Source organism: Oncorhynchus gorbuscha, linkage group LG11, assembly GCF_021184085.1.
Source record: "Oncorhynchus gorbuscha isolate QuinsamMale2020 ecotype Even-year linkage group LG11, OgorEven_v1.0, whole genome shotgun sequence".
Lineage (NCBI taxonomy): Eukaryota > Metazoa > Chordata > Actinopteri > Salmoniformes > Salmonidae > Oncorhynchus > Oncorhynchus gorbuscha.
Genome location: NC_060183.1, coordinates 42,741,378 through 42,755,089, shown reverse-complemented (window position 1 = coordinate 42,755,089; position 13,712 = coordinate 42,741,378). Strand labels below are relative to the sequence as shown.

General features: G+C 41.0%; 1 protein-coding gene across 1 annotated transcript in view; it reads left to right on the top strand.

The window, feature by feature from the left end:
- The window catches only part of col27a1a (collagen, type XXVII, alpha 1a), a 242,648-nt gene that overhangs the window by 178,114 nt on the left and 50,822 nt on the right, over window positions 1-13,712 (top strand). The window contains exons 34-43 of the mRNA XM_046369694.1: window positions 112-165; window positions 638-691; window positions 799-852; window positions 1,267-1,374; window positions 3,748-3,801; window positions 3,989-4,096; window positions 5,844-5,897; window positions 10,346-10,399; window positions 11,950-12,006; window positions 12,099-12,152. Of these exons, the coding sequence (XP_046225650.1) occupies window positions 112-165; window positions 638-691; window positions 799-852; window positions 1,267-1,374; window positions 3,748-3,801; window positions 3,989-4,096; window positions 5,844-5,897; window positions 10,346-10,399; window positions 11,950-12,006; window positions 12,099-12,152 (651 nt within the window). The remainder of the gene's footprint in view (window positions 1-111; window positions 166-637; window positions 692-798; window positions 853-1,266; window positions 1,375-3,747; window positions 3,802-3,988; window positions 4,097-5,843; window positions 5,898-10,345; window positions 10,400-11,949; window positions 12,007-12,098; window positions 12,153-13,712) is intronic.

Below are 13,712 nucleotides of genomic sequence, written 5' to 3'. Positions count from 1 at the left end.
ACGGCGTCCTTGCTCAAGGGTTACGCAAACTGATTTTTCAGCTTGTCGCCTTGGGTATTTGAACCAGCGAGCTTTTGGTTACTTCTTCTTTACTCTTTTTGTCTCTCTTAGGGTCCTCTAGGCAAAGTGAGTGATCCAGGACTGCCTGGGGAGCCAGGGGAGAAGGTCAGTCACGAGTACTCACCACATCCTACTCTTATCACCCTCTGTCCTCATTCTAACACTGTTACATGGTTGTCTGTCCATTATAATAAGTCAGTCTCTCACTTCCTACACACACTTACATACCTAGTGAATGCAATGATGTTTCTGTGATGAGTCTGTGTAAATGACAAATTAGTGAATAACAGCACAGTTACTGTATGTAGGCAGTTATTGTTACAGCACATTCACACACCCTTGCACACACATGTACGCACACACGCATAAACACGTGCACACACACACACACACACACACACACACACACACACACACACACACACACACACACACACACACACACACACACACACACACACACACACACACACACACACACACACACACACACACACACACACACACACACAGGCAGGCAGAAACATATCTGTAACATTAAGGAAACCCTGCCCTCAAGATTGTGTGTGTGTATCAGGGAGCACTCGGAGCCATTGGTAACATCGGAGAGCAGGGACTAATGGGACAACGGGTCAGTTTTTCTGTCATTCTCTTCTTAAAATGAATTTCTCCTGATCGTTTTGTGTTTTGTTAACCATCAAATGTCAATCTCATTCATTGCTTGTGCTCTGTGTGTAGGGAGAGCCAGGGATTGAGGGAGAGGCCGGTGCTGCTGGTCCTGATGGAACAAAGGTATGGACTGAGACAAATCTCTGAGTCATTGTGTGCTTCCAAATGGCACCCTATTCGCTATGAGCCCTGGTCAAAAGTAGTAAACAATTTATCTTTATTAACTTTGTTGCTGTCATTATTCTGATGTTTTTTGTGAGGTAATGGTCAGGTTGTTTATGGTGTTTTGAAACAACCAGGAAAAAACATATCTGAACTGATAAAAAAATATATACAGTATATTATCAAGCAAGAAATACCTCTTTATCTGATGACTCTACAACCAGAAAAACTGTTTACAGCCAGAAATATGACATCATTATGACATTCCATTCCACATTATGCCTGCTGGTTTCACCAGCTCTCTTCGCAGGTCATTCCGTTTTTTATTGTTGTATTGAGCTCCCCAGTTGAGCCCATGCTGTTCTGTTTTATTAGGGTGAAAAGGGTGACATGGGGCACGAGGGCGACAAAGGAGAGAAGGGTGAAACTGGAATGAAGGGAAAGGAGGGCCCACCTGGGAATCCTGGACTCATAGGCATCACAGTGAGTGACAAACGTAACCAAACACCCCCACACACACTCAACCAGGTTGACTATTGTTCTCAATTGCTTACCTTGGTAAATAAAAGTGTTATATGGCTACAATATGTTGACCCGACACACTACACCAACTGTGACTGGGTTGTAGTTGTAATAAATACATTTGATTTAATTACCACAAATTCCATGAAAAACGATAGAACGATAACCCAAATAAATAGCCTATGTATAGCAGCTTACAAGCCTGTATAGCAGCCTCTGGCGGTGGTGAGAATGATGAATAAGCTGCGTGTGTGCACTGCGGAGGCCGTCAGAGACTTGACCGCTTTGGCCAATGAGAACGTTGGAAAATAAACACCAGCAGTTCCTGTCTAGCCTTATAAACAACATGAGCTTGTTCACAAGCTTTAAAGGCACGGCCGCAGTGGACCAGACTGCAGCGCAGTCCGATTACAGAGAGCTGGTCAGAGCCTCTCATTCCGAGATTCAAGGGAAAAAGACATTCGCATCCGGTGCCAACACTTCTCTCTCCCGTGCGCCTCCACTATCAATGGCTTTAGGGACTTTGTTCACAGTAGGGGACACGCAAGCTGAGACCACTGCTTAACTGTACATCTCCAGTTCTTGACTTGACTCTTACTAGCTCAAAAGTATTGTGGAGCCCCTGTAGCTAAAAAATAAACTGTACCGGCACCCAAAATGAGTACCGGAACCTATTTCAGGTCAAGCACTTTTCACTGTATCTCGGCAGCATGTGAGAGGGGGTTTAGCCACATGAACCTTATCACACCAACAAGATCTAAAAATCGAAATTCACAGTGCGTCTGCATTGATGTTCATAAAACTCCACGAACCCCCTCTTCCACAGTGGAACCCAGAACAATGTGACCACTTGGTTACGGTGAAACTATTCTGTTAAGGAAACCCAAACCAGTTTAGCCCCAGCAAAACCCAAGGAGCCTTGACCCTCTCTGGGAGTATTTAGACTACATTGGCTGAGACGCAGGAACCGTTGTAGCTTAATAATACATTAAGGTTATACTTTATTAAGATGCATGAATACACCACACCAAAAGTTCGATTTGATGGCTGTTTTAAAACAAATTTCCTGCAATTCTAAGTAGTAATGATTTATGTTCACTACTTGGTCAATTAATTTGATGTTTGTTTAATCTATGCAAATAAATTAAATGAATTGATAGTTCACCCCTCTGTTTTATTTTATAATAGCATATTCTAACCATGTGTTCAAGCTAATCAAATTATAGTTTATTTATGATACAGCGTAGTGTATGCTACACAATACAATGAAATAGCTACTCGCAACTAAAGCTCTTGTGTTCGGGTGGCGCTCGGTGGTCGTCGTCGCCGGCCAGCTAGCTGCCACTGATTATTTTCTCCCCCTCCTTATGTGTTTATTGAGTACACCTGTTTTGAGTTGGTTATAATTAGTGTTGCTTTCTTAGTCAGCCGGCCCGCCTGGTTCTTGGTGTGGGTTTGAATATTGTAACCCTGGTGTTTGCATTAGATGTACAGGTTTGTGTATTTAGTGCTAGACTGTTTTCGTTTCCCTGTGTCTGGGGCATTTGGTTTGAGCACCCGTAAGTGGGGTGACCGTAGTTCACCATGTGTGCATTAAAAAATGCACTTTATTGAACTCTGCTTTCCCGCGCCTGATTTCACCTTCACGACACCCAGGACCTTACAGCTCTCCTCACAAACAGTGCAATGATATTAAGCTATATGTATTTGTATTTACTCCACTTGGGAGGCCCCGAGTGGAGTAAATAGTAAAAGTTGAATAGTAAAAAAAGAGTGGGCAGGATATGTGCTTTAATTAAAACAAAATACAAGGCTGATAGTTTGTTAACCCCATTTGCTCTAATCGGTTTATGAAACAGTAATTCAAGAAGATCTAAATGTATATTACTATGAAACTGATTGAGATCAATCAAATCATTGGCATGCAGATACAGTTTGGACGTTTTACTGGTAGAACGTTGTAATGCTGGGAATCGAGAAGCAGGTGAAGGTGGTAAGTTTTTAATATAACAAGTATCATGGAGAAAAAACCTAAGGGAGTGCCAGATTAAGGGGAGGTCATGAGAGAGGTGCGCGTATTGATGAATGTCAGGTGTGCGTAATGATGGTTACCAGGACCGGTGGTTAGTAAACCGGCTACGTCAAGCACAAGAGGGGAGGAGCGGGAGTAGAGGTGACATACATGAATAATTATCATTCACGGGTTATATTATTTTGCGCTCCCTCACCTAGAAATATTTCACAACACCATTGTCTATCTATTTTAAATTTTGTCATATGTAGCTATTCAGCTGAAATGTCTATTTCTCAGTCTGTCGCATATCTCCACTCCAGGGACAAGAGGGTAAATCCGGCAAGATTGGTGAAAGAGGCAAACCAGGAAGAAAGGTATTCTTATCAACCACAGATTTGATTTCACTTATTATTTTCCATTGCTAGATCAAAACATGGTCCAGAACCCTGCGATACCTATTATACCTTTATAAATGTATCTTTGTTTACAGTACTTGTATATCAAGTAATTTTACTGTATAATGTTTCATAATATCATACCAATTATATGTGTATGTTGTAGGGAGCCAAAGGCCATATGGGTCATCTTGGGGAGACGGGACGAATCGGAAAGACTGGGCCAAAAGGGTTTGTGGGACCGAAGGGCTCGAGAGGAACCATTGGACCTGTGGTAATGTAGACCTGTAGTATTGCAGACAGTGAGATCATTTTCTGGGCCTGTATTCATAAACCGTTTCAGAGGAGGAGTGTGTTACGGTTTTCTTGCGTCGAAGGAGAGTCGGACCAAAATGCAGCGTGGTTAGTTCGATACATCTTTAATAATGAAAACACGAACAAACAAAAACAACAAACGGAACATGAAAACCTATACAGCCTATCTGGTGAACACTAACACAGAGACAGGAACAATCACCCACGACATACTCAAAGAATATGGCTGCCTAAATATGGTTCCTAATCAGAGACAACGAAAATCACCTGACTCTGATTGAGAACCGCCTCAGGCAGCCATAGACTATGCTAGACACCCCATAAACACCCCATGACAAAAACGCACCACATTAACCCATGTCACACCCTGGCCTGACCAAATAAATGAAGACAAACATACATACTTCGACCAGGGCGTGACAGAGTCCTGATCTAGGATCAGTTTTTCATAATGTATAATATTACATGGGCAGGGGGCACCTGATCCATCACCTTTAGAAAGAAAGGTGCTATCTGGAACCTAAAAGGGTTCTTCAGCTGTCCCCATAGGAGAACCCTTTGAGGAACCATTTTGGGTTCCATGCAGGACCTTTTCCACAGAAGGTTATACATGGAACCTAAAAGGATTCTTCTATGGGGACAAATTAAGAATCCCTTCGGCGGTAGGGATGCGAGGGCAAAATCAAGCCAAGCCCCACTCAAGCCAGCCATATTAAAACCTACACTATATGTGTTCTGTAAATTGCATTGTTTGCTGTTAATTCATATGCCTTGTGACCATGATATATAGGCCTAAAGGCCGAGACAATGAGAAGCCAGTGGCAGAAGTTATTCAACTACACCATTGTTTTTTCACACCGGATAGAAACCTCTGTCCAGTGAAGTCCACAATGCATATTGCATGTAACAGATAGTTACATGACCTACAGCATGGTTAAGCAAGTTAATGTTTTCCGACATTTTCGGACCACTAAACAACTATTGATTTAGAACCACAGAGTTACTGCAAGTCGCATAAAAAAAACAGGAGCTGCCTCCACTATTCCAGCACCATGTTGCGTTTGTGCAAGTAGTAAAACATGTTGACTCACCCTACTTGTCGAGAAACGCCAATGACATCCTCTCTTTCATGTTGACAAAACGGTCTATCACTCTGTCATACAGTACATACTTTTAGTTTTTGTTGTCCTAGGCTACTTGGTAAAATGCTTGCCTTTACTAGCCTAACTTCCATTCATGGGAAACGTTAACTAGTTAACAGTAGTCTTCTACATCTAGCTACATATTGAACTTCCACCCTCTCAGGCCAGGGGCACAACAATGTATGAATTAATGGTTGGATCAGAATTGCTGTTATCATCATAGGCCAGTATTGAAGGAAAATTATGGAACACAGAGTAATACATTATTTTATGTGTCTTCGTGTTCCCTATGTTCCCTTGGAGTCCATGAATACATGTCACTACCCTTTCGGAAGGGTAGTGCCGCACTAGATCAGCACTCCTGCTCTGTGATGCTTTATGCATATGGGTCCCGATGTTAGATCTAGAAGGTAAAACCCAGTAAGAAGTCAAGCAGTCAGAGCAAAATCCGTATTTAGGTTTGACCTTCATTGACATCTGAAGGCTGTCACTTTAGATGGGTAATGTGGTTATTTGCAGTTTTAGCTCCAGTGTGACCAAACCCTCCCTCCCTTCCTCTCACAGGGTCCCCCAGGCAGAATGGGTAAACAGGGGGAACTGGGTCTAGCAGGTTACGAGGTAAGTCTACATATTTATGTACCTTTATATAATCAGGGACTCGCCATTGAGACCAGTGTCTCTTTTACGAGGGAGGCCTTCATATACAGTTGTAGCCAAAAGTTTTGAGAATGACACAAATATGATTTTTTTTTTTTCAAAATGCCATCATACAAAAAAGTTTGTATGATGGCAATTTGCATATACTCCAGAATGTTTTGAAGAGTGATCAGATGAATTGCAATTAATTGCAAAGTCCCTCTTTGCCATGCAAATTAACTGAATCTGCAAAAACAAACATTTCCGCTGCATTTCAGCCCTGCCACAAAAGGACCAGCTGACATCATGTCAGTGATTCTCTCGTTAACACAAGTGTGATTGTAGATGAGGACAAGGCTGGAGATCACTCTGTCATGCTGATTGAGTTCGAATAACAGACTGGAAGCTTCAAAAGGAGGGTGGTGCTTGGAATCATTGTACTTCCTCTGTCAATCATGGTTACCTGCAAGGAAACACGTGTCGTCATCATTGCTTTGCACAAAAGGGCTTCACAGGCAAGGATATATATTGCTCCCAGTAAGATTGCACATAAATCAACCATTTATCGGATCATCAAGAACTTCAAGGAGAGCGGTTCAATTAAGCGCCAGGACCGTCTCCTAAAGTTGATTCAGCTACGGGATCGGGGCACCACCAGTACAGAGCTTGCTCAGGAATGGCAGCAGGCAGGTGTGAGTGCATCTGCACGCACAGTGAGGCGAAGTCTTTTGGAGGATGGCCTGGTGTCAAGAAGGGAAGCAAATAAGCCACTTCTCTCCAAGCCACTTCTCTCCCCATTGTCAATAAAAGCCTTTGACACTTATGAAATGCTTGTAATTAAACTTCAGTATTCCATAGTAACATATGACAAAAATATCTAAAGACACTGGAGCAGCAAACTTTGTGAAAATTAATATTTGTCATTCTCAAAACTTTGCCACGACTGTACTGTACTATTTCATAAATCACAGAATTAAAAAAAAAATATTAAACAAAATACAGATTTTGACCTGTTCCTTGAGCTCCAAATCTCTCCAGTAACGCTTTCGTCACACCGTACTAGTTTGTTAAAACTGGGTTACAGTAATGTACTGAGTAAAACTGTTCCCGCAACGTGCTTCACTCCTAATGCTTTTGATCACACTACTTAGGGACAGTTTGAAATTTAGGGGAGAGTGGTCTAACAATTTTTCTTTGCTTTGTGGAGGGTTGTTTTTTCCCTGGTTTACATTCACCCTTTTGCAGGTTTTACTATAGAATTCCATCCTAGACAAATTTCCTTATCTGCTTGCATGGGCCTCCCCTATATTAAATTGTTTTGATATTGCCCTTATGCACTATGCTTTTCCGCGTGCTAACTATACTTCAGGTCAATATAGTCTACCAGTCTGTCTATCCTGCCCTCTATCCACCATTGATAGTGACAATAGTGGTAGGTGGATCATTTGTCCAGATCGGGAATAGGCTAACTACACTGAACAAAAATATCAATGAATCATGCAACAATTCCAAAGATTTTACTGAGTTACAGTTCATATAAGGAAATCAGTCAATTTCAATAAATTCATTAGGCCCTAATCTATGGATTTCATATGACTGGGAATACAGATATGCATCTGTGAGGTAGGGGAGTGGATCAGAAAACCAATCAGTATCTGGTCTGACAACTTTTTACCTTATGCAGCGTGACGCATCTCCTTCACATAGAGTTGATCAGGCTGTTGATTGTGGCGTGTGGAATGTTGTCCCACTTCTTAAATGGCTGTGTGAAGTTGCTGTATATTGGCGGGAACTGGAACACGCTGTCGTACACATCGATCCAGAGCATCCCATAGATGCTCAATGGGTGACTTGTCTGGTGACTATGCAGGCCATGGAAGATCTGGGACATTTTCAGCTTCCAGGAATTGTGTATAGTTCCTTGAAACATTGGGCCGTGTATTATCATGCTGAAACGTGGTGATGACGGCGGAATGATGGCACGACAATGGTATCTCTGTGCATTCAAATTGCTATCAATAAACTGCAATTGTGTTCATTGTCCATAGCTTATGTCTGCCCATACCATAACCCCACCACTGGGACACTCTGCTAACCACGTTGACATCAGCAAACCGCTCACCCACACAACGCCATACACTTGCTCTGGGTTTGTGAAGCATGTTAGACGTACTGCCAAATTTTTTAAAACTACGTTAGAGGCGTCTTATGTTAGGAAATGTAACATTCAATTATCTGGCAATTGCACGCTCCCTCAAAATTTTGGACATCTGTGGCATTGTGTTGTGTGACAAAACTCCACATTTTAGAATGGCATTTTATTGTTCCGAGCACAAGATGCACATGTGTACTGATCATGCTGGTCAGCATCTTGATATGCCACACCTATCAGGTGGCTGAATTATCTTGGCAAAGGAGGGATGTAAAACACATTTGTGCACATAACATTTCTGGGATCTTTTATTTCAGCCCATGAAACATGGGTCCTTTACATGTTACGTTTATATTTTTGTTCAGTATAGAGCCATCCGATGAGTGAAGATGTAATCCATCTGAGACAATTTTACGAGAACTTGAAAACAACATGTACTGTATTTTGTTTTGCCTGTATTAAGCATGCATTTTAAACCAGTAAAGGCTTCCCGCACAACTGCAAAATCGGACAGTAGTCTTGTCACAGCCAGTTCAGCAGTCAGGGGAATTGTGTACATAGTATCATCTGCATATAGATGAAATGTACAATTTTCAACAGATTAACCAACAGCATTTATATAAATAGTGAAAAGAACAGTATCGACACCTGCGGAACTACTTCAAGAAATTCTGACTTAACCTCATCATCTAATACCTATAACTGACTATAACTGGCTTAATAACATTTAGAGCACGGTACTCCAACTCTCATTTTTAATAAAGACCATCACTAAGGAACCTAATTCAATGCATCATGATTATCCATATGAACAATAAATAGCTGAATCAGGTGTGATGCTGGAATAAAAGCCTACATACCCAGTAGCTCTCCAGACAGGAGTTGGAAACCCCTGAACTAGAAAATTGGCAATTTTAGTGAACAAACCTATGATGTGTGACAAGGAAACAAGTTAAGAAACAATAAAACATGTTTTGCTTCAAAGTGGATGGGAGCTTTGCCATCAGGGAAATATTTCATTATAAAGGTTATGTCAGTGAAAAGTGATCTCCGCAAACATCAGTGAAATTGCCTTTAAAAGTATATCAATGATTAAATCTGTATATCACAGTATTAACCCTTCCATAGACTCCAAATGCTCTTAAATGCAAGTAAAACCAAATACATGCATTTCAACCGTTCACTGCCTTACACCCGCCCGCCCGACTAGCATCACCACCCTGGACGGTTCTGACCTAGAATATGTGGACAACTATAAATACCTAGGTGTCTGGCTAGACTGTAAACTCTCATTCCAGACTCATATTACACATCTCCAATCCAAAATCAAATCTAGAATTGTCTTTCTATTTCTCAACAAAGCCTCCTTCACTCACGCCACCAAACTTACCCTAGTAAAACTGACTATCCTACCGATCCTCGACTTCGGCAATGTCATCTACAAAATAGCTTCCAATACTCTACTTAGCAAACTGGATGCAGTCTATCACAGTGCCATCCGTTTTGTTACCAAATCACCTTCTATCACCCACCACTGCGACCTGTATGCTCTAGTCGGTTGGCCCTCGCTACATATTCGTCGCCAGACCCACTGGCTCATCTATAAGTCTATGCTAGATAAAACTCCACCTTATCTTAGCTCACTGGTCACGATAACAACACCCACCCGTAGCACACGTTCCAGCAGGTATATCTCACTGATCATCCCCAAAGCCAACACCTCATTTGGCCGCCTTTCCTTCCAGTTTTCAGCTGCCTGTGACTGGAACGAATTGCAAAAATCGCTGAAGCTGGAGACTTATATTTCCCTCACCAACATTAAATATCAGCTATCTGAGCAGCTAACCGATCGCTGCAGCTGTACATAGTTCATCTGTAAATAGCCCATCCAATCTACCTACCTCATGCCCATACTGTTTTTATCTACATTTCTGCTCTTTTGCACACATTATCTCTACTTGCACATCATCATCTGCTCATTTATCACTCCAGTGTTAATCTGACAAATTGTAATTCCTTGCTACTTTGCGCTATTTATTGCCTACCTCCTCATGCTTTTTGCGCACACTGTATATAGACTTTATTTTGTTCAACTGTGTCATTGACTTGTTTATTGTGTTATTGGCTTGTTTATTGTTTATTCCATGTTATTCCATGTGTAACTCTGTGTTGTTGTCTGTGTCACACTGCTTGTTCTCAACTAGCCTACCTGGTTAAATAAAGGTGAAATAAAAATAGAATAAAAAAGTATTTCCTCCATCCCTGTCTGTCTATATAGGGTCATCAGGGACCCCAAGGCCCTATTGGGCATCAAGGACCAAATGGTGAAAAGGTACACCATTCCCAACACATTATGTCTAACTCAGAAACTAGCATCTATGTTTACAATGGCTAACTACTGTATGTCTAACTCAGAAACTGCACTGCAAGCATCACGTAAGGCTAATGTTGCTTTGTCAACTTAATTTTGGGGGTGCTACAGCAGAAGCATATTACAGGCATACAGTGCCATCAGACAATATTCACACCCCTTAACATTTCCCACTTTTTGTTGTGTTACAGCCTGACTTTAAAATGGAATACTGGCCTACACATTGTGTCACAGGCCAACACTCAATACCCCACAATATCAAAGTGGAATTATGTTTTTGGAAATTAATTAATTAAAAATGAAAGTATAAGTATTGAAACCCCTTTGTTATGGCAAGCCTAAATAAATTCAAGAGTAAGTTGCTTAATAAGTTGCATGGACTCACTCTGTGTGCAATAATAGTAACATAACTAACATGATTTTTGAATGACTATCTTACCTCTGTACCTAACACTATACAATTCTCTGTAAGTTCCCTCATTTGAGCAATGAATTTCAAACACAGATTCAACCACAAAGACCAGGGAGGTTTTCCAATGGCTCACAATGAAGGGCACCTACAGGTAGATTTTAAAAAAGAAAGCATACATTCAATATCCCTTTGAGCATTGTGAAAAAGATGGCTGTCTAGCCATGATAAACAAATCAACTTGATAGAGCTTGAAGAATTGTTTTAATAATAATGTGCAAATATTATTATTTACAGCTGTAATCGCTGCCAAAGGTGATTCTAACATATTGACTCAGGGGTGTAAATACTTAAATAAGATATTTCTGTATTTCACCTTCAACACAATTGCAAACATTCTGAAAACATGTTTTCACTTTTGTCATTTCGGGGTAATCTATGTAATCCATTTTAAATTGAGACTGTAACACAACAAAATGTGGAATGAGTCAAGGGGTATGACTACTTTCTGACGGGATGGTATATCAGACATTTGTAAAAAAAAAAAGTGTTTAGCAAATCGAGCTTGCTGCCTCACTGATGTGATTCTTCTGCACCCACTGTAGTGCATCTAATATATTACAGTGGGTTAGATTCAACTGTGCCTGACGGGCAAAAGAAAAATGGACACTTGTGGTCTTGTTTGAACATAATCCTACCCTATTTCTCTATCAACATGTCTCTATCTCAGTCTGTTATGTAATAGTGTGTATTAACATCAACCAGCTGTCTGGATCTACATTTGAACTCAATGTTTCCCATTTGAACCATGAAGCAAAGATCCTTTAACACAACTCTGCAGTTATCCTTTATATTCCCCAAGTCTGCTTTAAATGTATTGCCTAACAAACAACAAATCAACCCTGGCTAAAGCTAGTCATTTAAGCATGGCGTAAACACTGCAAAGCTGCATCTGACATGTGTACACGGTTACAGTAGGATCATTCAGGACACTAACCAACAATCTTTGAAGAAACAGTGCACTTTCAGTGAGCAATCTGTGAGAGGTAAATTGTATTGTCTTCCATTGAATGGCTCCACTAACATTGTTTCTTTATATTAGGGCGAGCAGGGGGATGATGGGAAGGTTGAGGGTCCTACTGGTCCTCCAGGCGACAGAGTGAGTTGCTATTATCTTCTCATCTTTCATTACTAATCCCAATTCGGTTCTGAGGGTCTTTAATATCAACGTATTCTTCTGTTTTTGATCAGGGTCCTCCAGGAGACAGAGGAGAGAGAGGGGAGATAGGGGATCCAGGATACCGAGTAAGTGTTATGATTCTGCATTTAAACAAACCAGTCAACCAGCTGATTGGTACAGAAATTCCTGACCAATTGCATTTCAGTAGCCTGGAATAAACTCTCTCATTGGGTAGAATTTTGACACTGACACCTACCTGTAAAATATTATAGCAAGAGATCCACTCGGCTAGAGCGAGATGGATTTTGAAGAGTAAAATTAAAATGTGTGTGTGAGAAGAGACATCCGGGCAGGGTATATTTGCAACAACTTCTGAATCTTTATTTCTTCAGGGGGGAAATATCTTCACTCTCAGACTCATTTATTGGACGCTGCAATGATTTTCTGTTCCCAATGACACACTTGCACGCTCTCAAATTCAATTTCTGCACCCTACACAACATGTGCACACTTGATGTGTTTTATATGCACTTTGCAACTGATGTCATATGGGGCCTTTACAAGCTGTCGGAATTATCTGAAGTTCCGAGTTGACTCTGAAGTTTCACTTGAACGAAACGCCAAGTCAAATTACAATTGTAAAACTCTGAGAACATTTTGTTATCCAAGTTGCCGAGTTGTTCATTCACCACTGACCATTTACCTTTTCAACCTAAACATGACAACAAATCTGTTTTTTTATAATTACAAAAAAAACTGTTTGTTGTTTGCAGTAGCATGTCTTGTTGTAATATCCCCAACGTAGGTGTTAGTTTCACCAATGAAGGATTCAAGCTTTAAGCAAGCTAGCTAACTTTATTATTAGCAACATTAACTAGCTTATTTGGGTTTTTAGGTTTTATTTATTTGCACCATAGAAAACAAGTGAAATACTTAACACTACAGATAAAAGAAACTGCATGGAGGAGACTAAATCAAATCAAATGTATATATATAGCCCGTCGTACATCAGCTGATATCGCAAAGTGCTGTACAGAAACCCAGCCTAAAACCCCAAACAGTAAGCAATGCAGGTGTAGAAGCACGGTGGCTAGGAAAAACTCCCTAGAAAGGCCAAAACCTAGGAAGAAACCTAGAGAGGAACCCGGCTATGTGGGGTGGCCAGTCCTCTTCTGGCTGTGCCGGGTGGAGATTGTAACAGAACATGGCCAAGATGTTCAAATGTTCATAAATGACCAGCATGGTCAAATAATAATAATCACAGGCAGAACAGTTGAAACTGGAGCAGCAGCACGGCCAGTTGGACTGGGGACAGCAAGGAGTCATCATTTTTTATTTTTTTATTTTACTAGGCAAGTCAGTTAAGAACAAATTCTTATTTTCAATGACAGCCTAGGAACAGTGGGTTAACTGCCTGTTCAGAGGCAGAACAACAGATTTGTACCTTGTCAGCTTGGGGATTCGAACTTGCAACCTTTCGGTTACTAGTCCAACACTCTAACCACTAGGCTACCCTACCATGTCAGGTAGTCCTGAGGCATGGTCCTAGAGCTCAGGTCCTCTGAGAGAGAGAAAGAAAGAGAGAATTAGAGAGAGCATACTTAAATTCCCACAAGACACCGGATATGACAGGAGAAGTACTCCAGATATAACAAACTGACCCTAGCCCCCCGACACAAACTACT